This window comes from Somniosus microcephalus, chromosome 16 (genome assembly GCF_052327205.1).
Source record: "Somniosus microcephalus isolate GS21.2 chromosome 16, FLI_Smic_1.0, whole genome shotgun sequence".
Taxonomy (NCBI): Eukaryota; Metazoa; Chordata; class Chondrichthyes; order Squaliformes; family Somniosidae; genus Somniosus; species Somniosus microcephalus.
In genome coordinates this window covers 55,433,373-55,459,954 of record NC_141002.1, presented here as the reverse complement: position 1 = coordinate 55,459,954, position 26,582 = coordinate 55,433,373, and the positions used below count along the sequence as shown (strand labels likewise).

Genomic DNA, 26,582 nt, shown 5'->3' with positions numbered 1-26,582 from the left:
GCGCAGTTCGGTTAAGAATTCAGCGTTGCTTTCTTCTTTAAGTTGAATTCTTTTGTAGAATTTAAATCGTTCCGCTATCAGCAGTGGCGTGGGGTTTAAATGCTCTTGCAGGATAGTAACAATATCCGCGAAACTCTTTCCTACCAGTTTATCTGGTGTTACAAGGTTCCTTAATAACCCGTACGTCTTCGCACCCATCGAGTTTAATAGGGTTAGTGCTTTCTTATCCTCCGGTACCTCATTCGTTGTACAGTAAACTTCGACGCGTTCCACATAAGTGGCCCAATCTTCCACATCGCTATCAAAAGCAGTGATGTTACCCGTTTTTGGCATCCTTGTTGAGTTTCCTTTCCTTCGGATATGATTATTATTTTATTTATTTATTTTTTCAAAATGGCGGCTTTTCCTGCGCTTGTCTTCTTCCCCCGCCGACTCAAAATGGCGATTACCGCGCTGTTGCCGTTCTCTCCTCCCAGCGGTCCTTTATTGTCCCCTACGCTGCTGCTCTTGTTCCCCGCCGCTCCCGCAGTCCTTGTGGACATAAACGCTTTTCTGGCTGCTGCGCGTCTCTGCCCCGATTGCAGTCCGGCCCGACACCGGCTGCGGTCGTGTTCTCCGCCCTTTTCGTCGTTTCCCTCCCCTTCTCTTACCGACAACTCGGCCGACTTCCCCCCTGTGCTGCTCGATCGGGCTTACCCGCCGCTGTCGTCGAAGGGATGTTCACTGATGTTTGACTTCGTGGCCAGAAACCAACCCGGGTTCCCGATTGCCTCCCGTGCTATGCAGTGCCCAGCAGGATGTTGAGGGTGGATGTCCTTGATCGACGCCCGTTTCAGAGGCGAAGCTTCCTTTGATGCAACTGCCGCTAGGTAAGATCAGACTCGTCGCCACTGTTGAGTCTGTGTTTCCAAATGTAGTTATGCTGAATAACTAGACACAGACTACAGAAATAATTAAATAGGTCTTTAGTAATTGAGGGTCAGGGCTGAACTGGAATACACTTTGCTCCACAGGGTTTATATACCGGTGTGGTCACCACCAGTACTACAATGTACAGGAGCCATCAAAAAGTAGTCCATCACCTTAAGGTATCCTCTTAAGGTGGTACAGGTTACATACACTACAACTAAGCTGTCTCAAACTTCACAATGTAATCGCAAAAGAGGATCACCGAACCATTTGGGTCACCCTCACGATAGCAGGGTCCCAAGTTAAAATGGAATTGGATACAGGATCAGCGCTAACCGTCATGAATCGATGAGACTACGAGTGGCTATTTTCACACATACCCTTGAGAGAGGCATCCATCGTCTTGACGACGTATACGGGGCAAAAAGTATACCCCAGAGGAAAAATAAGGGCGCCTGTCGAATACAATGGCAAGAAAATACGGAAATTGTATCTCTACATACTGCCAAATGGTGGACCACCGTTATTGGGACGGGAATGGATCAGGAAGATAAACTTAGATTGGCATTCCATTCATGCAATGATGGTGGACGGTAAAAAAGATGAAGACGTCACTCCTGGACGATTGTCAACAATCTTAGCTAACGCCAAAGAGGTATTTCAACAAGAACTGGGCACGCTTAAAGGCGTAACCGCCTCGATAAAAATAGAAGAGAATGCAGTTCCCAAGTTTTTCAAAGCAAGACCGGTACCATATGCAATTCGCCCAGCCGTCGAGGCAGAGCTGGAGAATCTGGAGAAGGCGGGCGTGTTGTCTAAGGTCGACTGGAGCGAGTGGGCGACACCCATCGTTCCTGTCATGAAGAAAACGTTAAGCAATAAGTCCGGAGAGCCAAGGAAGATTCGCATCTGTGGGGATTTCAAGGTGACGGTGAACCCAGTCCTTCACACAGTACAATATCCTCTTCCAAGGATAGAAGACATCTTCGCCTCACTGTCTGAAGGGAAGCGTTTTACAAAAATTGACCTAGCACAAGCATATTTGCAGATGGAGGTTGAAGAGTCCTCTAGGAAGTATCTCACGATAAACACTCACAAAGGTCTTTACCAGTATCGTCGATTGGTATTCGGAGTAGCATCGGCTCCGGCGATATGGCAAAGAGCGATGGAACAAGTCCTGCAAGGGATTCCGGGGACTCGGTGTTACTTGAACGACATCCTTGTAACAGGTGAAGATGACAGTGAACACCTTAACAACCTAGAACAGGTGCTCACTAGACTACGGGAACATGGGCTGCGAGCCAACCGCCCCAAGTGCGAATTTTTTAAGAAACAGATATCGTATTGTGGCCACGTGATTGATGAAGAAGGGTTACATAAGTCCCCTGACAAAATTGAAGCGGTTGTTAAGGCCCCAGCGCCTGAAAATGTGTCGCAACTGAGGTCATTCCTCGGATTGGTGAATTACTATCATAAGTTTTTGCCGAATTTGTCGACAATTCTGCACCCGCTGAACGCCCTGCTACGAACGGGGGTAGCATGGAAATGGAGCGATGATTGTAAGCGTGCTTTTCAGAAGAGTAAGGACTTAATCACTTCAAGGGAAGTATTGGCTCACTACAACCCAGCACTGCCGATCAGACTGGCGTGTGATGCGTCGCCCTACGGCATTGGGGCGGTACTGTCACATAAATTCCTTGATGGTTTAGAGAGGCCGATAGCTTTTGCGTCACGCTCGTTAACTTCTGCCGAGCGTAACTATGCCCAGATTGACAGAGAGGCCCTCAGCCTAGTGTGGGGGGTGAAGAAGTTCAATCACTACCTGCACGGTCAAAAATTTACTCTACTAACCGATCATCAACCTCTTGTCTCCATTTTCAACCCTCAGAAGGGCGTACCGATAATGACAGCACAACGGCTGCAGAGATGGTCCCTTTTCCTAGGGGCACACCAATATGACATCGAGTACAAAGGAACTAAACAGCATGGAAATGCTGATGGATTGTCACACCTACTGTTGCCGACAGTGGAAGAAGACGACCTTGCAGTGGATCCAATGGAGTTATTCCACTTGACCATAGTCGAATGTCTCCCTGTGACGAATGCAAACATAGAAAAGGAAACACAGAATGACCCGACACTATCACGGGTCTATGATTTAACGGTGAAGGGATGGCCAGCACATGGCGAACCACTGCTGCCAGCATTCTCGCCGAGAAGAGAACAGCTGTCAGTGTGCAGAGGAACCTTGATGTGTGGATCCAGAGTAGTAATTCCACCTAAGTTGACGGATAGAGTGCTCAATGAGCTTCATGAGGGTCATCTGGGTGGGGTAAAAATGAAGAACTTAGCCAGAGCGTTTGTGTGGTGGCCGGGAATCGATAGAGAAATCGAAGAGATGACCAAGAGCTGTGCAGGATGCCAGAAGGTCCAAAACGCCCCACCACAAGCTCCTCTGCATCCATGGGAGTGGCCCTCATCTCCATGGCAAAGGGTGCACATTGATTTTGCTGGTCCCTTCATGGACTCGATGTTTTTAATTGCGGTGGATGCACAAAGTGGCCAGAGGTAATAAAAATGTCCTCAACCACCACGGAAAAAACTATCACAGTTTTACGAACCATATTCGCCAGGAATGGGCTGCCTGAACAGATTTGCTCTGACAATGGACCACAGTTTGTGTCTGAAGAGTTCCGGAGGTTCTTAAAGAACAATGGTGTTAAGCATTACACATCTGCCCCATATCATCCAGCTACTAATGGATTGGCCGAGAGGTTTGTCCAAACATTCAAGAAGGCTATCAAGGCAATGTGTAATGAAGATATACCCCTACAACACAAGGTGGACAACTTCTTGTTTGCCTACCGGAATGCGACACATGCGGTTACCAACCAAACTCCAGCCATGATGTTCTTCAATCGAAGACTACGATGCCGCTTGGATTTGGTTAAGCCAAACGTCCGAAGAGATGTGGAGAACAGGCAGTTTCAGAATATGCATGAAAGGCCAACCAGGAGTTTTAAGATAGGTCAACCAGTCTTGGCCCGGGACTACCGCACTGAGAAATGGCAGCCAGGAACGATTTGTACACGACAAGGACCTCTCATGTATACCGTGGATGTTGGGGAGAGCATTGTAAGACACCATGCTGACCAGATTCTAGAGTCACTGGAAAACGTCAACTCCACACCACGATCTGATACACCTGGTAGTGAAATCGACGTTCCAATTGCAGCTACCGCAGAACCGGTAATATTGGAAGCAGATGAACCAAACAATGACATTGATCCCGACTCAACCTTGCCAGAAGAACCTGATACCCCAAAGAGGCGTTATCCAGACAGAATCAGGAAGCCTCCTCAAAGACTGAACTTATAATTGCTTAAACTTAACCAATGTATCTAGCAACAGTAATTGTGATTGTAATTAGTGATCATTTAGTTGTTAAATGAATGTTATGTACTGTTTATCTAAAAGAGGAGGAATTGTTGTGTATGTACCTTTAAGAGAATAACTGGTCTCAGACTGCAGTACCGGCAGTCACCACCCCTGTATAAAAGGCGCTAGCGAGCCTCTGTTTTTCAGTTTTCACTATTGACTTCCACCAGTAAAGACTTGTTTGTTTTCACTCCTGCTGGTCCGTGTCTCAATCATTCACGGACTTAATATATATACCACTCAATCTTGACCTCAATTTTTTTGCAATATAGACCATTTGTTTTTAGCTGGTTTTGTCATTTAATTTTAATGACATCCTCTGTCCCCTCTACAACAGTGTTTTTTATCTCTCACTATTTCATATCCTGTACATAACAAATAGTTTATGAAACCTATATCCTAATTTTTTCCCCAATTAAAACTGTTACAGTTTTTGAAATAGAATTTGGTCAATGATTGGCCCAGATTTTGCTGTAATAATAATGGCCAGGCTATCAGTGCTCACCATTATTACAGGGTAAACCTGACAGCAACTTCTGGTGTCCACACATGCACAGTTAAATACGGAAATCCAATAGATGCTGTCAGAGATACCCTGCTCTCTACAGGGTGCGCTGTTGCAGTCCTCACCAATTACTCGGCACCGAAATCACTGTAATGACGTGAACTTGGGGTAATTACCCACTAGTTCTGCACTAAAAATGGCTGAAAAAGTTAGGGCTGGTACATTTAGGAGTAAGTGAGTTTTTAATGGTGTAATAAGTGATAATTACTGCTGAACAACCACTCTGGCCCTAAAATATTAATTTTATAAGTGTGGAATCTTATTCCCTCAAGAAAATTAATGTTACAGATTTTTTTTTTAATAAAACTTAAAATTAAAAAAATTCTGTCCTTTTTCTGTTTGTCTCTTAACTCTCCCCTAATCCCATCTGTATTTCCCAATCTTTATTTCGCTCTCCCTGTACATTATTTAAATGTAATTTATTTTTCCTGTTTTTTACTTCCTGGTTTAGACTCTGCGTGTCTCAGTGAGGATACGTCAATCTGATTGGTTGAAGAGCCTCGCTGTTACTTTCCCTGCTCACAGATGCCACAGATCCCCTGTAGAGGGCACCGCATTGAAACAGATGCCGGATTAGTAGAAATTCCCAACGACAAGCCTGCAAAAAGTCTGTGGGCAGTTGTACATGAGGTGAACGGCAAAAACCGTTCCCTCGCCGCTGATAGCAAAATCCGGGCCAATATAACATATCCTATTAAATAAGTGATGTAAAGTATATGAAAAGTGAGTTTATAGGAATTTTAAAAGGTCAGTGGTTTCTGTACATTGTGTGTTGAATGTTATGACAATTCTGCTTTCATTTACCATGCATTTTTTCTTTTGTAGAAAGTCTGAGATAATGGTAAATCCTACCTGTGAGGAGGGACACGTGGTTAAAACTCTTCTCCAGTTTGCTCAGAAGAACAGAAAGAAAGCAATCACAGGAAAGCCCACTGACATCTTGTGTACACTGGTCATACACCACCACCTCCTGTTCACCATCAAACTCAATCTGTAATGGCAATGGGGGGGGGGGGGAATGATTAATAGAAAGCAATGCCCACAATAGTCAATGCAGCTTGATCTCAATATACAAGACAAACATAATTCACTTTGCTTTTCTTTTCATATGTGAAATTATGTCTTAGCTGCAAAAGTTTCAACGTTTCAGAAAGATGTGAATATTATTCTACTTTTTCAGCCCATCCTCACTCATGACCAAATCTGAATATCCTTCAGTGTATAGGTTCCCCAATGACAGATGAAAAACAAATTCTAGGAACTATGATTCCATACATTAAAGCAAAGATAGTATGAGTTACCCACAGCACAGCACTTGGATCAGATCATTTAGGAAGGGACTTAAGTATGCCACTTCACAGTTTCCCCAACTTTTAAATAAAATTAGCATTTTAACAGACCTGCAATCAAAATTGCTCTCCAATTAATACATCAAAACTTATGATTTATGAAGCACTCCAAAGTATTTTTCTTAAAAAAGTTAACTCTGTAAGATACCCTATTCTTAGAAACATAGAATGAGGGCTTGGTTTAATCTCATATGATAAAGATTTTTGCCTTCTTTCCACTTATAAATAGCTTGCAGACTTGTACAGTAGCTAGAAATAATAAAATGGTTAAGTTGCTCATTCCCAGAATTCTTCAGATCAGAAACTGAAACAACTCATTTTAATGGATGGCTGTGCATGACTAGAGTCCTATAAAGATCTTACGCTTAACTTCGTAATTCATAGAGACAAGAATGAAAGAATCGACAAAGGTTATGTTCTGTATTCAGAGCAAAAGCAGGTAATATTATTTACTTCTCTGTATGACTACGTCTTAAGACATTCAGTGTCTCAAAGATTCGCTCAAACTCAATAAAGATTATTTGCAACCAAGTTGGTGTGGAGTCCAAGAAGCTTACAACTCCTGTGATGGCTCAGTGGTTATATGCACCCTTCTGTGTGGCATGAAGCAATACAGACCAGGGTGCTTCAGGATTCATTCCTTGATCTGAGCCGAGTTAGCTAAGCAGGAGATCCCAGAATTGGACCTAGCATCCCTGGGTTAGGAAGAAAGGCAAAACAAAAAAGTGACCAGAGTTTGCTGTACCCAATGATATCTTCTGCTGGACATGTGCATGCGTAAATCTTAACTGAGCACTGAATCAATCTCATCTGTTATGCTCTTCACAGTTCCAAGAGCCTGTTGACACTTGCTGTCTCGGCTTACACTGAAGAATGGCCAATTAGGTGTCCAATGACTGTAGAGACATATACTAGTATAAGCCACCATGGTCAGAAGGGGAGGAGTAAGAAAAACAAGATATTCAGACCTATATTAGGACCAACAGTCATTTTTCTGAACAATTACCATGGAGCTGAAATCGTCATTTAGATGTAAATGGAAAATGGATCATTTCAGCTACTTATCAGTGGTGGTCTTCTATTTTCTGATACTTTAAATCTATTAAACAACAAATGTAATAATCACAATCAAACTAGTTTCATTACTTAGAGTGCACTTACAATTCATTCCACACAGCATATACATGCCAGGATTAAAATTTAAGCTGACATTTACAAATCAAATTAATGCCAAAGTTAGGAATAAGAACATAAGAATTAAGAGCAGGAGTAGGCCATACGGCCCTTTGAGCCTGCGCCGCCATTCAATAAGACCACGCTGATCTTCGACCTCAACTCCACTTTCCCGCCCCATCCCCATATCCCTTGATTCCACTAGAGTCCAAAAATCTGTCTATCTCAGCCTTGAATATACTCAACGACTCAGCATCCACAGCCCTCTGGGGTAGAGAATTCCAAAGATTCACAACCCTCTGAATGAAGAAATTCCTCCTCATCTCAGTCGTACATGGCCTACCCCTTTATCCTGAGACTATGCCCACTAGTTCTAGACTCTCCAGACAGGGGAAACAACCTCTCAGCATCTACCCTGTCAATTCCCCTCAGAATCTTATATGTTTCAATGAGATCACCTCTCATTCTAATAAACTCCAGAGAGTATAGGCCCAATGTACTCAATCTCTCCTCATAGGACAACCCTCTCATCCCAGGGATCAATCTAGTGAATCTTCATTGCACCGTCGTTAAGGCAAGTATATCCTTCCTCAGACAAGGAGACCAAAACTGTGCACAATACTCCAGGTGTGGTCTCACCAAAGCCCTGTAAAATTGTAGTAAGACTTCCTTACTCTTGTACTCCAACCCCCTTGCAATAAAGGCCAACATGCCATTTGCCTTTGTAATTGCTTGCTGTACCTACAAGCTCACCTTCTGTGTTTCCTGTACGAGGACACCTAAATCTCTCTGAACACCAACATTTAATAGTTTCTCACCATTTAATAAATAGACTGTTTTTCTATTCTTTCTACCAAAGGGAATAACTTTACATTTCCCCACATATACTCCACTGCCACCTTCTTGCCCACTCACTTAACCTGTCTATATTCCTTTGCAGGCTCTTTGTGTCTGCCTCACAGCTTATTTTCCCACTTAGCTTTGTATCGTCAGCAAACTTGGATACATTGCATTCGGTCCCTTCATCCAAGTCATTAATATAGATTGTAAATAGCTGAGGCCCAAGCAGTATCCTTGCGGCACCCCGCTAGTTACAGCCTGCCAACTGGAAAATGACCCGTTTATTCCTACTCTCTGTTTTCTGACCATTAACCAATCCTCTATCCATGCTAATATATCATCCCAACCCCATGAGCCCTTATCTTGCATAACAACCTTTTATGTGGCACCTTATCGAATGCCTTTTGGAAATCCAAACATACTACATCCACTGGTTCCCCTTTATCTACCATGCTAGTTACATCCTCAAAAAACTCTAATAAATTTGTCAAACACTATTTCCCTTTCATATAACCATATTGACTCTGCCTAATTATATGATTTTCTAAGTGCCCTGTTACCACTTCCTTAATAATGGATTCCAGCATTTTCCTGATGACTGACGTCAGGCTAGCTGGCCTGTAGTTCCCCGTTTTCTCTCTCCCTCGTTTCTTGAATAGCGGGGTTACATTTGCTACCTTCCAATCCACTGGGACCGTTCTAGAATCTAGGGAATTTTGGAAGATCACAACCAATGCATCCACTATCTCTGCAGCCACCTCTTTTAGAACCCTAGGATGTAGGCCATCAGGTCCAGGGGATTTGTCAGCTTTTAGTCCCATTAGTTTCTCGAGTACTTTTTCTCTACTGATATTAATTACTTTAAGTTCCTCACTCTTATTATCCTCTTGGTTCCCCACTATTTTTGGTATGCTTTTTGTGTCTTCTACTGTGAAGACAAATACAAAATATTTGTTTAAAGTCTCTGGCATGTCCTTATTCCCCATTATAATTTCAACTGTCTCAGCCGCTAAGGGACCAAAGCTTACTTTTGCTAGTCTCTTCCTTTTTACATACTTGTAGAAGCTCATACAATCTGTTTTTTATATTTCTTGCTAGTTTACTCTTGTATTCTATTTCCTCACTTTTTATCAATTTTTTGGTCATCCTTTGCCGGTTTCCAACGCTCTCCCAATCCTTAGGCTTACTACCAATGTTCCCTCTAAGCTGCACGTGTGCGCGGCAGCGCAGTAATCTGCAAGTTCCCGCACAGGCCGCTCACAAGCTTTTACACTGGAAATAACGTGCAGGTGCAGAAATTTAAAGGGACTGCGCATTGAAAGAAACAGGCCGCGCAGAACATAGTGCAGCCTTCAGGGACAGTGCTTACAACTATTCTTCGCAACATGATAAGCCTCTTCTTTTAATCTAACACTATCCTTAACTTCTTTAGTTAGCCATGGATGGATCACTTTTCCCGTGGAGTTTTTATTTCTCAATGGAATGTATATTCATTGAAATTTTGGAATATTTCTTTAAATGTTTGCCACTACTTATCTACCGTCATGCATTTTAATCTAATTTCCCCATCCATCTTGGCCAACTCGGCCCTCATACCTATGTAATTGGTTTTATTTAAGTGTAAGACTCTTGTTCGGATTTAAGTATTTCACTCAAACTCATTCTATCATATTATGATCACTCTTCCCCAGAGTATCCCTTACCATGAGATTACTAATTAACCCTGTCTCATTACACAATACAAGATCTAAAATAGTCTGTTCCCTGATTGGTTCCATGAGGTAATGTTTGAGATAACTGTCTTGAATGCATTCCATGAACTCGTCCTCCAGACTACCTTTGCCAATTTGATAGATGTTCTTTATTTTTACAAAACTGTCTGCTGAATTAACAACAATGGAAGACTTGTTGCAAATACTCAATTTCAATATTCAAAGGAAAGTATATCCAACCAGGCCACATTCTTGAATAGTTGTTGATGGAAGGGATGCTGTTGGGCTGTTTTGCATTTCTGTGTTGAGATATATTATGGTATATGTATATAACATAATATATTACAAAGCTTATGTCTGTGTGTACTTCCTGTGTTAACCTTTTCCATTATAAACTCCTATGTCCACATTTATAATGGAAACTGCCTATGTAAACACTGTAATTACATTCTTCTACCTGTGGTGATGCTGTAACATCTCAGATTCACATCTTCCAGCTCCTCAACCTGTACTGCAGAGAAACACACATGCACAACCTCAACTGGTAATTGTCATTTTTGCACCAAAATTTAATCATTCATATTAAGCAAAATAAATAACACATCAAATGGGGAATTTAGTGCTTAAAATTGAATGGTCAGATAATGTGAATTAAGCAACTAAGAGTAGACTATATATGAAAAACTGTCAGAAATATGATACAGCATCTATCATTTTAATCCTACAGTAAGCCTAATTTGATTTAAAATTTAAAAAGCTGAACACGGTGTCAGCTGTGGTTCAGTTGGAAACACTCTTGCCTCGGAGTCAGGTTCAAGTCCCACTCAAGAGTCTTAAGCACAAAGATCTAGGCTAACACTCCAGTGCAGTGCTGAGGGAATGCTGCACGGTCGGAGGTGCCGTCTTTCGGATGAGACGTTAAATGCTGTCTCAGATAGCCATAAAAGACCCCATGGCACTATTTCGAAGAAGAGCAGGTGAGTTATCCCTGGTGTCCTGCCCAATATTTATCCCTCAATCAACATCGCTAAAACAGATTATCTGGTCATTATCACATTGCTACTTGTGGGAGTTTGATGTGTGCAAATTGGCTGCCGCGATTCCTAAATTACAACAGTGGCTACACTTCAAAAGTACTTCATTGGCTGTAAAGCGCTTTGGAGCGTCCTGAGGCCATGAAAGGTGCTACATAAATCCAAGATTTTCTTTTATATTGTACAAAAGATAAATATATTTGCTAACAGAGGGAGAGTTATACTACTTCGATTTCAATGTTCCAGAGGTGTTAAATGTGATAACACATCTTATTTCTGTGATGCTCCCTCCATTAAAAAAATCAAGAACTTAGCAATTTTGAGGGGAAAAGCAATTGCAGCTGTGCAGTTTGTTGCAATAGTTCCTTGCAAAATAATGCTTTGGGACCTGCTAGGTTGTTTAGTTGTATGCATGCATTGAGCTCACCAAATGCATACTTACAACTAAACTCTATAAACTATTTCAAGAGCAAAAGCAAAATACTGCAGATGCTGGTTGACGAAGCGTCATCGACCTGAAACGTTAACTCTCTGTTTCTCTCTCCACAGATGCTGGCTGACCTGCTGAGTATTTCCAGCATTTTCATTCTATAAACTATTTTACTGCTTCAGATTTTTTTTTATTTTTAAAAACCACAAAAAAAGTTTCTTATAAAAACAGTTACATAAACTAAGGGCTGGATTTTACCAATCTCGGCAGACGAAGTCATTGGCGGGTCCCGGCCATGCTGCTGGCTCCAGTACGCTGTCCAAAATGATTTTCCCCTCATTGGGCTTGTTAAGCCTGCCCAGCGCGTTTGCCGGCCAATTGAAGGAAGCGGGTCTGATGACGTCATTCGATGACGCATCATCAGCCGGTTTCCTTAAGGGGACCATGCGCACATTAATTTTGACATTTGTGCTCTCAGTGTTCTACAGCATTGAGGTGCTGCAAACACTGACAAGCACTGCGCAAAGGTACAGGGCTGCACCCAGGCGCTCTCATGACTCCCTCCATATGCTTATGGGAGGGAGTCACAGCATGCAGGGAGGTTCTCTTCCCTTCCAATGGATGGAAGAGACCTCCCCAGGAGAACAACGCAGTCTGGCTGCACATTGCACAGGAGGACAGAAGCAGGGATGTTGTAAGGAGGACCAGGCTGCTGTGGCGCAAGCCTTTCAATGATCTCAGTAGATCATGAAACATTACTGCAAAACCACACTCAACCTCATCCTGCTGTGCCACTCATCACATCCCCATCACTCTGCCTTCCCTACCCTACTCCTGCACATCCTTACTCACACCAACTTACCTTGTACCTCCACCCATCCCGCTCTATCTACATTATCACTTCCCCATCTCACTAGCCACTGTTCACACTCATCCTCATCCTAGTCAAATCATACCAACGAACAACACACAAGGGTAGGCACTTGTGTGTTTTAGTCAATCTTCATGTGAAGTTTCTGTTAATGTGCTGTCAAACAATGAAATCTTTATTTTCAACACTTTGCATTCTTGGACAGATTTGAGTGCACCTTTGTAAGTGGCTTAGTGAGTTGCAGTGAATGGTGAGACATAACGGTACCCCCGCAATGCTGATGAGTGTGAAACAAATGGCTTGGGCATTGTTGAGAATCTTTATGGTGTTGGTGTGGGGTGGTGCCAACTTTTTTTTAAATTCGTTCATGGGACCTGTGCGTCGCTGGCAAGGCCAGCATTTATTGCCCATCTCTAATTGCCCTCGAAAGGTGGTGGTGAGCTGCCTTCTTGAACCGCTGCAGTCCATGTGGTGAAGGTACTCCCACAGTGCTGTTAGGGAGGGAGTTCCAGGTTTTTGACCCAGCGACGATGAAGGAACGGCCATATACTTCCAAGTCAGGACTTGGAGGGGAACTTGGAGGTGGTGGTGTTCCCATGCACTTGCTGCCCTTGTCCTTCTAGGTGGAAGAGGTCGCGGGTTTGGGCGGTGCTGCCGAAGAAGCCTTGGCAAGTTGCTGCAGTGCAACTTGTAGATGGTACACGCTGGCGCATCATGTGGCAGCCAGGGTGTACAGCATCAAGTGAAGTAAATCTGATCATGGCAAGGCCATCCCTGGCCTCCTGGGCAGCAATGTGGTCGGGTGCTGATGCCGTGTCCTGTACAGCATCAGTTGATTGCAGAGAAGGTTGGTGGTGTTGTTGGTGCTGCTGATGTTGGGGCTGATCGTGGTGGGATTCTGAGGACCAAGGTGAGATAATTTCAAGGGCACCGATGCTGATGGAATAGATGGCAGGTGAACTTGAATGACAGAAGCAATCTGTCAGTGGTGAGAGAGGTTGTTCCAATGAGGTGACACTGGATAGAGAGAGTTCACTCCAAACACTTGCAAGCTGCATAAAGCTCAATCTGTCTTCCAAATGCAGTTAGCAACAGCTTCTGAGCTAGGAAAGTGAACAGCTGAGAGATGGGAACTTTATAGCACATTTGCAGCTGTCAAGTAATGAGATGATTCCATGGCCATTCAACTCCCAACCTGATGTGATCCCTGAGCAGCGTAGACCCAGTGGGCAACCTGGTAAACTCTGAAGGAGAGTTCAAAATAGTTCTTAATGGTCTGTTAACAAGGTTATAATGACCTTAATTGCATTGCCTCCCCCGCCGCTGCGTGTCGGGTCTGCTCAGCGTTGGCAGACCCGACATTTGGGAAAGGCACGTAGCAGGGTCCCAACCCGCTGTCAAAAAAAAACGTTCCCATCCGACTCGCCATTGATCATGCCCGCTGATCACCTGAAAAAATTCCCCTATATATTGACCATGTGGCATTAGCTTGGAGTATCATTTGTTGAAGCTTCATCTGGTAGGGCCACCTGCTCTATTTATACAACAATTACAACTACAACACATAGTTTTGACCATTAATACACTTAAAATACAAGCCAAAGAACATCCAGTTAGTTGGGCCAATATTGATACTCACAACCATATTACACATTGGAATGGGTTTCCAGGAAGAGTTACATATTACACAATCAGGCTAATTGCACATTTATGAAAACCATGTCTGTGATGCAGCATTTCATGTAGATGATGAAAAATATACTTACTTTTTGCCATCAAAAGGACCTCATTGCTGCGACACAGGTGCTGAAAGTAAGTATCATGTCATACCAGCTCATTAACAGTCATTATTTTAATACCCTTTCAAATAGGCCATGGCATGGTATCCCTACTCTGCTCTTGCATCCACTGTGTAACATTAAAAAATATATATGCATTATAAAGAGCAAACCAAGTGGCAATGAGTTGCAGTTTAAGAAGTTGTCAGAAGCATTTGTCTAAATTTCTGCCTTGCATCTTATTACTAGTCTTACCCTATATTTAAAGCGTGTTACAACATACTAGTCTGAAGATACATTATTCCCCACCAAAGATGTAAAATTTTAATATTGTGGAACTCTAAGAGTAACTTCACAGGATCAGGTCAAATGAAGGTACTTCAATCTATGTGGTCTTATCTTTCCAGATGTTTAACCCTACCGTTCGCATACTATGCAATCTAGTTGCTTCTTAAATGAGTCCAATGCTCTGGCCTCAATCACTCTTCCTGGAAACCCATTCCAATTCTTGATCACCCTCTGTGTAAAGAAATACTTCTTGACATCTTCATAAAATTGCCTTTCACAGTGCTAAATCGATGCGCTCTTTCCCTGCTGTTTTGGCATATCAAAGTATTGTTTTGTGCTTACTTTCTTTATCCCATTAACTATCTCTCAGGCTGGAGAACCCTGGCTTATCAAGTGTTTCATCATAACTCCTCCCTTTGACTTCAAGGATCAGTCTCGATGTTCTCCTTTGCACTGCCTCTAGGGATAAGATGGCACTTTATATCACAGGGAGCAGAAATATACACGGTACTCCAATGCAGCCTGACCAGGGTACTGTACAGCTTCAGAATGATCTCTGAGGATTCGAACATAACTGAACTATAAATATAATAATACTATCCTATTTGCTTCATTTACTAGTGCCTCACGTTTTAAATATGGTGAGCAATGAATCAATACTCCTAGGTCTCCTTGGCAGGTTCTATCCCACTGATGGATTATAAGTGTCCCTTATTTTATTTTTACTTTCAATAGACAATAGTTTGCATTTTTCTGTATTTAACTCCATTTGTGACTACTAGCTCAGATGCAAATCCTGTAGACCTCTCGTTGCAATATCATGACTGCCTCGGAGCCCAAAGTCCCACCTAGCTTGGCGTCATCTGCAAATATAACTATTTTGCATTAAACATCATAAATCAGGAACAGAAGAGCTTCTAGCATGGATCCCGCTAGGGCACCCTCAGTGTCCGAGCTTCACTTACGACCTCAGCTTCCTTCCCTTTAGCCAGTTACTAATCCATGTTGTAGACTGATAAAGACGTTTCTCACAATAATTTATAAAAAACCCTTTTGGAAGGCAAGGTACACTACATCATATGGCTTCCCATCGTCAATCTGTGAGGTCACCATTATGATTAGAGCTTCACCCTAAACCTTTTAGTAATTGTCACCACAAAAGGTAGATCCCATAGGTGAGCCTATACTCCCCATGATCAGAGATGTAACTTATCCATTTAGTAGAAGAGATATAGCATGTGTTATTTACCACCTTCAGAAGTGACAGGAAAATGTGGTAGTGGGTAACCCAGATATTCTCCAGTAACAGTTTACCACAAGTAGCAGAGTTATTCAATCTGAGCATGCTAACCTATACATGACAGTAAATGACAAGTTTTGGTTCATAAGGCACTTTTCAGCTTATGAAAATTTCCATCCAGCGCAAACAAGAGCAAGTGTTGGGAAAACGCTTGTTTCGTTGTAAATGCATTCAAAAACAATACGTTTGTGATTTGGCCACATAGAGCAATACTGCACCGATAAGTATTTTTCCATGTTCCACAACAGGCAATTTTTATGGTTTGGTCAGGATTGCTAAATTTTGCTAAATTATAGGCTGTTTTGTGCTGCAGACCCACATCCACCAGGAGCTGAATTAAGAACGTTACAGCTGGCAGAGTGAGCGTCAATAAGAGGGAGATCAACAGGGAAAAGTTTGAAAATGAGATAGGAGGAGAGAATGCTAACTCACTATAGCGCACAAACCCCTATCAATTTTAATGAGAAGCAATTACTGTTCAAATTTATGCTTCAGATTTGTGGATACTGGCTAGAAATGTGTAGATGCTCTGGAGTCTAAAGCATAATTGGAATTCTGCAGTTCAAGTAAATTGACTTACCATTTTCCTTCCTGACCTTCCTTTCATAAAAGAGCTCAAGAGGTTGACCAAAACAATGACTGAGAACCCACAACTCTTCTATTGCAATATGAGATAGGAACATAGGAACAGGAGTAGGCCATTCAGCCCCTTGAGCCTGTTCCACCAATCAATGAGATCATGCCCGATCTGTATCTTAACGCCATCCACCTGCTTTGGCCTCATATCCTTTTATAACCTTGTCTAGCAAAAATCCATCAATCTCAGATTTAAAATTATTAATTGAGCTAGCATCTTCATGCCCTCTGTAGTATCCTGGAGTGCAGTCAGAATGGCTGAATACAGAGACCGGAACTTAGTATGTGTAGCAGTGCGCCTTCCTGACCGTGGCTACTCCAGCAGAAAGGGTTGCCATCAAGTTGCTCTGATTCCCAGATTACTCTTAACTGGGCCAACATGTCATTGTATTCTCCTGAAAGTACTGTGTAACAGTGACACTTCACAAAATGTACGAAAGGATTTTTTGAATAAAATTTTGAAGAAAAGTAATCTTAGATTCATAATAAAGTTGATGTTAAATTTTTAATGAACTTGTCACGGCATTCATTGCACCAGTTGTACTCATATATAAACCCTGTTTACCCAGCATGGCAACGGTTAAAACAACAAAAAAAGAGGGTATCTTCACAAAAGTCTGAAATTTAATATTAGGAGCCAAGTAGACATTTTTGTTATGCTTAAATTGTACTCCTTGCAAAAATACCTGGGTGTATTTCTAGAATTTGATGGATACTGTATTTATGTAGATGAAAATTAATATGGTGGAGGGAAAATTAATGGTATGGGAATACTGGCACTTTCAAACACAAGAAGCTGGTCTGAAGAATTCCTGTATTAAATTACGATTCAACAGATTTCCATTTAACAACAATCCTTGAAAATGTAAATTTCCATCAATCGATAATGAGACTAGTACATTCCCCATTCAACTCCAAGGACATTTTCCCAACAGACACTCTGGACAAACACCTTCAGGCAAGTTGGGGCTCTTTTCTCTAGAAAAGACAAGGCTTAGAAGTGACCAGTTAGCGGTCTTTAAAATGATAAAACAGGTTCAATAGGGTAGACGGAAAGAAGATGTTTCCATTTGTGGGTGAGTCCAAAACTAGGGGCCATAAATATAAAATAAAAACAGAAAATGCTGGACATACTCAGCAGGTCAGGCAGCATCTGTGGAGAGAGAAACAGAGTTAAAGTTTCAGGTCGATGACCTTTCATCAGAACTGGAAAATGTTAGAGATGTAACAGGTTTTAAGCAAGTGCAGGGGCAGGGAAAAGGGGGGAGGAGAGGAAAGAACAAAAGGGAAGGTTTGTGATAGGATGGAAAAATGTTGGAGGCTGAGGTCAGAGTGGGAGTGCAGCGGAGAATTAGTGACAGGTGACCGGAAGCTCGGGGTCACACTTGCGGAATGAATGGAGGTGTTCCACAAAGTGTTTGGTTCGTGAGCAGTGAATACAGTATACTAAATTGAAAGAAGTACAAATAAATCGTTGTTTCACCTGGAAAGAGTGTTTGGGGCCTTGGACACTAGGAAGGGAGGAGGTAAAAAGGCAGGTGTTGCATTTCCTGCGCTTGCACGGGAAGGTGCTGTGGGAAGGGGAAGGGGTGTAAGCAAAATACTGTGATAGGGTGGAAGGCAGGAGAGATTGAATGACGAGGGATAATGGTGCGAGGGGGTGGAAATGGAACAAGTAAAGAAACAAAAGATGAGGCTAGAGGAGGGTCAGATTTCCAGCATACAAAATGTGGGACATTGGTGGTTCAGTGGTAGAATTCTCGCCTCCCACGAGTGACCCGGGTTTGAATCCCAGCCAGTGCATCGTAAGGGTCTCTCTTGCTGTGTTACTTTTTGCTGCCGGACCTGCTGAGTATTTCCAGCATTTTCTGTTTTTATTTCAGATTTCCAGCATTTGCAGTATTTTGCTTTTGTATTAGGCCATAAATATAAGGTAGTCACTAATAAATCCAATAGGGAATTCAGGAGAAACGTCTTTACTCAGAGAGTGGTGAGAATGTGAAACTCGCTAGCACACGGAATGGTTGAGGCGAATAGCATAGATGCATTTAAGGGGAAGCTAGGTTAAGTACATGAGGGAGAAGGGAATAGAAGGACATGTTGATAGGGTGAAATGAAGTAAGGTGGGAGGATGCTCGTGCGGTGCATAAAAACCGACACAGACCTGTGGGCCAAATGGCCTGTTTCTGAGCTATACATTCTATGTAATAATGCTACCCCTGAAAAAATTTTAATTTGGAAACAAGGATTTACAAAATATTTTTCTAAAAAATGGAGAAGAAAACATGCACATATTTACCTACAATTCTCTGCCACCTGAATGGGCATTTTATACTTTTTGTGAATAATGTGATACCAACACCGGCATACACCCTTTCAAATTCTTAAGCATGCCGCACAATAAATAACAACCTTCCTCCAATCTGTGTTTTTTTCCATTTTTCACTTCAGCTATCACAACAATGATGTTGGTTAGTGATAAGGAATCAAGATAAATTTAGTTACTTGAGTTTCCCTTTTACTAGGGTATTGCAATACTACAAATATTACATTTTATTTGTATATAGATATGTAACCGCCCCCCCCCCCCCCCGGGAGATATCTGCGCTCCTCTAATTCTGCCCTGTTGAGCATCCCTGATTATAGTCACTCAACCATTGGTGGCCGTGCCTTCTGTTACCTAGGCCCCAAGCTCTGGAATTCCCTGCCTAAACCTCTCCGCCTCTACCTCGCTTTCCTCCTTTAAGGTGCTCCTTAAAACCTACCTCTTTGACTAAGCTGCCCTAATTTCTCCTTATGTGGCTTGGTGTCAAATTTTTTCGTCTTATAATACTCCTGTGAAGCTCCTTGGGACGTTTTACTACATTAAAGGCGCTATATAAATACAAGTTGTTGTTGTTGTAGTAATCACTCCCCCAATTCAGAATTTAAAAAATGAATTTGAGAGTTAAAATGTCAAGCTTAAAAAGGTAGAAGGATGAATTAAAGATGGGAAGGATTTTGAAAGTACTGCACTATGCAAATCCCCCCAATATTCTCTCCATTTTACTTTTCTAGCAGAAACCTACCTTTTGTTTTGCAGAATGCTGGATGAGTTCTATGATTTGTACTTTGTCTTGCTGTAGTCTTCTTTTCATGAGCTTTGAGCAATTAATATTCACAGCATCCAAGATATGTGAGGCATTGTACTCAACAAAAGAACGGCTGTCAATAACCAGCACTTTCTCCATGCCATTTTCCATCAGTCCCACCAACTTCTCAGCAGTCACCATTTGAGTCCTGGCTTTTTCATCAGCCATGGTGACACCGGACTGTCCCCAAATTATGGGTCAGTTATACTTAAAGAATCAGCCAGTTCATTACAGCAGAAACCTAGGACGTCACGTAGATTGTAATTGACTTAGAAAAATAAAATCCATTTCAACGGTCTGTACAGCTTAAACCTTTCCACTGCTGATATCCTGTGACTGGACAACAGCCTTACTGTGGGTTGCCCTGGGACACCATCGCCTTGTGAGCGCAAAGGATAATTCAGCCTTACATCATTCTTCACCTATATCTGCAACTCAACATTCCGAATAGAACATCTGCAAACAAAACAAAAAGAATCTTTAGAAAGATGCACCAACAATAATCTGAAAATGAGTAGTTTATCAAACACTGCAACAAAGAGGAACAAACTGCAAAAATATTTAGAATTAAATCTTATACTCTCTCCACATTTTGTTAAAGTTAACACACACTCCCAAGTTCAAAAATCCTACTAAAAATAAATGCAAAACGAATTGTAATTTCACAAACATTATAATTAAAAAAAATAATTCAATTAAGATTTTCAATGCTAGTATATCTACATCCAGGGTAAATATCCACTTTCAAATTCCTGATGGACAGCTTTGCCTGTAACTCTTATAATAATTGTATGTTGTTGAGTCTGAATAAATCATGTTCCTTTCCAAAAAAAGGACATTAGGATTATAATTCACTCAAAAAATAACACCCCAGTATTCCACAATGTGTCACATTTCAACAGTTCAGCAAGAACTAAACACTTGTCTGCCAAGCTCCTTAATAGGCCTCTTACTACAGGTAGACTATCCTTTATCCGCACTTCCGAAAACCGAAAACCTCTAAAAACCAAAAGTTTTTCGTAGAGCGTAAGTCGTGCGCACGACATGACCCGAGTGGCGCCAAACATGACAGGAGTGGTCCGGGAGCTCTGCCTTTCCCTGTGAGCAGGGCAGGGGGTCACAGAGTTCCCTCCTGGGTAGGAGATTGCAGGCCGAGCCGGGCAGTGTGAAGGAGGTACTGGGAGAGTGAACCCAACAATACAGCGGCCCGTCCGATAGCTGCAGCGGACCATCCGATAGTCTTTTCTTCCCCCCTCCCCCCCGACCTGATTTGCGGGCCAGCTTAGTGTAGGAGTCAGCTGATATCCGACTTTCCCACAACTGGCGGCGGCAGTCGAGCCCCAGACCCCCGCTAAGTCAAGGAATTCAGATACGGAGCAGGGGGAGCCGGAAACCTCGATCTAACGGCAGAAATCAGCAGCCGTTTTGTTAGGTTTTTTTTCTTCCCCTAGCATTTTTTTTTCCCCCTAGCATTTTTTTTTAAACAGTCAGGCTGTGGAAAGAGTCTCTGTAGCTTAGCAACAGCTTCAGAGATGCTTCCAAGGCAGGGCCTGCGTGTTTACAAGCTGTTGCTAAGCAACAGTGTTTGTTGTCAGATACAGAGATGAAAACCTTCTGAAATCCAAAAAATTCCGAAAACCGAAACACAGCTGGTCCCAAGGTTTTCGGATAAAGGATAGTCTACCTGTATTATCAAATTTCCCAAATTATACCATATTCTAGTAATTATATAGTTGCTCAGCATTGGTACAAGCAAGATCGACTATATAGTATTACAAGCCTGAGACTTGGGCCTAGATTTTAGCCTGGAGGCGAGTCCTGTGCGGGGAGGCTGTTGAGGTCGGGAAACCCTGCAGAATTTAACTGCACGACCCCTTTAAGTGGGGTTCCTGCCCACAGGCAGCCTGACTGAGAGGCTGGAGGCCTTTTGGGCAAGAAGCCTGCTTCACAAGGCTGAAGCCTACAAGAGCAGGTAGGTGTATTGGGGAGTGAGAGAGATCATGATGGGGGTCCGGATTGTGGTCAGGGGAGTTTACAGGGTAGCTTGGGGGGCTGGGAGGAAACACTCCTGCTGCTCCTGGCCCACAAGCAGTGCTGTAAAGGCACTTACCTCATGGATTCAGCCATTCTCGCCTGCTTTCAGCTGCCGGGTTTACTGAGGCCTGGGAAACCCGACCGCTTGTGGTTAAAAATAGAATCACTGTTAAAATGAAGGCAAGCAGTATCATTATAATATCTAAATGACCAACCTGCTTCCTGCGAGCCAATTGGTCACCCACCCCTCGTTAAAACCGTAAGTGGGCGGGTTCGGATCCTATTCCAGATTTTTTGCATTTTAACCTCTGACATGACCCCAACCCACCCAATTTTGAGTCAAGATTCAGCCCCTGGTGCCTTAATACAATTTCCTTTGGATATACAGTCTGTTTCATTTCAAAATATCACAAGCACCAAAATTTACTCTCACAAAACTGTCATTACAGCATTAAATTACATTCACAGTGAAGGTTTTGTGAATAAAATATATAAATTTAAAATCGGAAATGTATTTTGCAGGTCTATCTATACCTGTATAAAAATGAATATAGTAGAAAACCACTGCTCAAAAAAATGTAGTATGTAATAAAACAGTATGTTGTGCACAATAGCTTTACATCCAAAGCTAAAAAAGGTAATGATATGGTTTGCAATTTTTTGTAAAAGTGAAGTGATACCATTGCTGCTTCCATTGACCAATCAGGAGAAAACTTCAAACACTGACAACTGATTTCTGGGAAGCATTTCAAAAACCTAAATACTTCAGGAGCCTCTAGGATTGTAAAATGTTATAGATTTAAGTATGCTTTTGTCTGCAGAACAAAGTGATGGCAGTGTTTAGCAATATATATTTCCTTACTCTGAAAAGGCTAGAAAAGGTTGAAAAGGCCATCCGACAACTGAAGAACAACAAGGCCTCAGGAGCAGATGGAATCCCTGCTGAGGCACTAAAGCATGGCGGAGAAGCACTACTGGCACGAATTCATGAACTCATTTCTCTTATCTGGAAGGAGGAGAGCATGCCGGGGGATCTCGGACGCCGTAATTGTGACCATCTTCAAGAAAGGTGACAAGTCCGATTGCAGTAATTACAGAGGGGCTTCCCTGCTGTCTGCCACAGGGAAAGTCATCGCAAGAATCCTCCTCAATCGTCTTCTCCCAGTGGCCGAAGAGCTCCTCCCAGAGTCGCAATGTGGATTCCACCCACTAAAGGGGCACAATGGACATGATCTTCACCGCGCGTCAATTACAAGAGAAATGCAGGGAACAGCACCAACCGCTGTACATGGCCGCCTTTGACCTCGCAAAGGCCTTCGACACCATCAACCGTGAGGGATTATGGAGTGTCCTCCTCAAATTCGGCTGCCCTCAAAAGTTTGTCACCATCCTCTGCCTGCTTCATGACGACATGCAAGCTGTGATCCTGACCAATGGTTACACCACAGACCCAATTCACGTACGAACCGGGGTCAAGCAAGGCTCTGTCAGCACACCAGCGCTCTTCGATATTCCTTGTTGCAATGCTCCATCTCACCCTCAGTAAGCTCCCCGCTGGAGTGGATCTAATTTACAGAATGGGAAACTGTTCAACCTCCGTCGCTTACAGTCTAGATCCAAGGTCGTCCCATCCTCTGTCCTCGAATTACAGTATGCAGACGACACTTGCGTCTACGCTCACTCGGAGGTCGAATTCTAAACAATCGTCAACACCTTCACCAAAGCGTAAGAGAACATGGGCCTTACACTAAACATCCGTAAGACAAAGGTCCTCTACCAACCTGCCCCCGCCACACAGTACTGCCCCCCGATTATCAAAATCCACGACAAGGCCTTGGACAACTTGAACCACTTTCCATAACTCGGGAGCCTACAAGGGCAGACGTCGATGACGAAGTCCAACACCGCCTTCAGTGTGCCAGTGCAGCCTTCAGTCGCCTGAGGAAGAGAGCGTTTGAAAACCAGGACCTCAAACCTGGCACTAAACTCATGATCTACAGAGCAGCAGTGATACCCGCCCTGCTGTATGCCTCAGAGACATGGACCATGCACAGCAGGCACCTCAAAGCACTGGAGAGGTACTACCAACGCTGCCTCTGCAAGATCCTGCAAATCCATTGGCAGGATAGGCGCACCGTCAGTGTTCTCACTCAGGCCAACATCCCCAGCATCGAAGCTTTGACCACGCTCGATCAGCTCTGATGGATGGGTCACATCGTCTGCATGCCCGATACGAGATTCCCAAAACAAGCGCTCTACTCGGAGCTCTGACACGGCAAGAGAGCCCCAGGTGGGCAGAGGAAACGCTTCAAGGATACCCTCAAAGCATCCTTGAAAAAGTGCAACATCCCCACTGACACCTGGGAATCCCTGGCCCAAGACCGCACAAAGTGGAAAAGCATCCGGGAAGGCACCGAACACCTCGAGTCTCTTCGCCGGTGTGGTAAACCACTGTCGTTCACTGTGTTCACTATTGTTGTTGTTGTTGTTGTTGTCGTTCACTCTTGTTTCACTGTTATACCTGACTATGCCTCAGCTGACTCCGCCCTTGGCTACCTGGTATAAGGACGGCTGCACGGCAGCTCTCTGCCATTCGGTCGTCCACTAGAGGCATAGTCCTGATCTGTTTGTAGTTGCATTCAGTAGTTAATAAAAGCCTGTTGTTCTGAACTCTACTCAGCCTTTTATTAGAATCGATAGCGCATCAGCCGGGAACAAGCGGAAGCCAAGCGCAGGCAGCGCAAGGAGCGCACGTCAACCCAAGCACCCCACCCACCCGCCCCTTCAACCACCGTCTGCCCCACCTGTGACAGAGACTGTAGGTCCTGCATTGGACTCAGTCACCCGAGAACTCATTTCAATGCAGAAGCAAGTCATCCTCGGTTCCGAGGGACTGCCTAAGAAGAAGATATTTCCTTACTCTGCAGAAGTGCCTTCTTTGCTACAAGATAACCAGGGACTGGCCTTTCAGTGTGTACATTAATTCGTTGTTAACTCCAACTTGGCACAACTAATGCAGATCATATTTTGGTTATCTGAATCGCAAATCAAATAACCAGACAAGTGTTATACATATACTACAGTCAGATACAATAAGGAGGGCAGACTAAGCAGGAAGTCACACTGGAATGATTCAATCAAAGAGGATCTCAGCAACACAAAGACCAATCAGGAAAGTCAGTAAAGCTAAGAATGAACAATTTAGGGGCATATAATTACATCCTAGTGTCAATCCTAACGTCAACCCCAAGCTAACTTCGGCAGTCTCAGTACTGTACTATGTAATAGTACATTCTAACCTATATCTATATACATCCTACTTGCAGGCTTCAAGGTCTAAAATTGATTTGTTTTTAGAGGCTGGAATATCTTTTTACCAAAATCAAAATAGATCTACGTCTGCAGCTCGCAGATTTTCCCAAGATTAGGCCCAAGGCCCAATTTCCAGTGAGCCTCGGGCTGACTTCTTTTGGGCACAGTCCTCGGTGTGAAGCCCATTTTGCGCTGGTCTCCGACACGACACAAATTTCTCCCCGAAGATTCCTTATAGTGAACTTACCTAACAGTTCTCCTAATGAATTCCATTTTTAGAATACAAAGTCAATTTACCGTAATTTCAGGTCAACACCCCTGTATAGACACTTCGGGCAGAATTTTCACTGGGCCGTGGAGGCGAGATTGGAGGCATGTGGGGGGTTAAAATTGCAAAAACTGGTGTGCGGGCCCAACACCGCCTCCAAGCAATTTTCATTAATTCATGTCTAATGGTCCTGTCTCCGTCCCACCTCCAAGAGGCGGGATAGGCTGTTAAGGCCCTTAACAAGCACTAAATTGCCTCTATAAATGCCATTTTGAAAGGCCTTCGCGATTTTAACCCTTTTCCCACGTGAAACACGCCTGTTCGGAAACACAACGGTGAAACCTGGCAGGAGCGCAATTGGATTGCTGACTATCAGCTGCAGCTCAACCGTTAAAGAGGAGATTTGATCAGCCATCATTTGCAGGTGGCAGGACTTTGTAGTCTCAGGTCTGGGGAACTTTTAGAAGGCATAACCACAGCTGTGGAAGTTTGGAGCCTGACACCCATTTCCAGTGTGACCTCCTGGGAAACCCCTCTCGCCACCTTCACCGAGTGCTTCCTCAACTGAGGCATATACCAGAAGCATGGGAGCCATTTATTTCCTTCCCTTCTGGACATTAGATGAGGACGAAGACCAGCCACAGCACCAGCAGAACCAGGAACACAGCAGCACCAACAAGCTGCTGCTCACCCACCTGAAGCTACACAGGCCAGAAGGGGTCAGTGCATGGAAGCCCGTCGGCGCAGGAGATACCCCCCAAACAGGGTCTACAGACACAGGGTCAGCTACCTCAACATGTCTGAACAGCAGTGCCAAAGGCAGCTCCGACTTTCACGAGAGGTAGTGGGTGACATCGGTGCAATGCTGCAACAAGACCTGCAGCCCAGAGGACCAGGTGAACAACCCTTACCAGTGGCCGTCAAAGTCACCACCGCACTCAACTTTTTTGCCTCAGGCTCATTCCAGGGATCAGCAGCAGACATCAGCGGCATCTCCCAGGCGGCCGCACACACTTGAATCACGCAGGTAACCGATGCCCTCTTTGCCATCGCACATCCATTTCACCAAGGATCAAGCAAGTGTCACGGCGCGTGCGGTTGGATTAGCTAATCTGGCAGGCTTTCCAAGGGTGCAGGGCATCATTGACTGCACACGTGGCCCTTAAGGCACCCCATCGCAATCCAGGTATTTTTGTCAACCGCAAGGGCTTCCACTCCCTTAACGTTCAGCTGGTGTGTGACCACAAGAAGGAAATTTTGCATGTTTGTGCCAAGTACCCTGGCAGTTGCCATGACTCCTTCATACTGCGCCAGTCTAGTGTGCCTCCACTATTCAGTCCGCCAGACCAACTTAACAGATGGCTACTTGGAGACAAGGGCTTTCCCCTGAAGACGTGGCTAATGACGCCATTGAGGAGCCCATCCAACAAAGCTGAGGAGAGCTACAACTCCAGCCACGTCCACCAGAGCCATAATCGAGCAAACCATCGGTTTGCTGAAGATGCGCTTCAGAT

The 26,582-nt window shown here is 43.6% G+C and overlaps 1 protein-coding gene across 4 annotated transcripts in view; it reads right to left on the bottom strand.

Annotated features, from left to right (window-relative positions):
* dusp16 (dual specificity phosphatase 16) overlaps nt 1–26,582 on the bottom strand; it is a 149,038-nt gene that overhangs the window by 83,962 nt on the left and 38,494 nt on the right. For 2 of the 4 annotated variants that reach the window (XM_086009071.1, XM_086009070.1), the window contains exons 2-3: nt 19,392–19,910; nt 5,765–5,903 (exon numbers count right to left, since the gene is read on the bottom strand). In XM_086009071.1, the coding sequence (XP_085865197.1) occupies nt 5,765–5,903; nt 19,392–19,622 (370 nt within the window). In that variant the 5' untranslated portion in view covers nt 19,623–19,910. Of the gene's footprint in view, nt 1–5,764; nt 5,904–7,267; nt 7,361–10,443; nt 11,529–19,391; nt 19,911–26,582 lie in introns of those variants that run through there. The other 2 variants (XM_086009072.1, XM_086009073.1) reach the window with 2 other exon arrangements.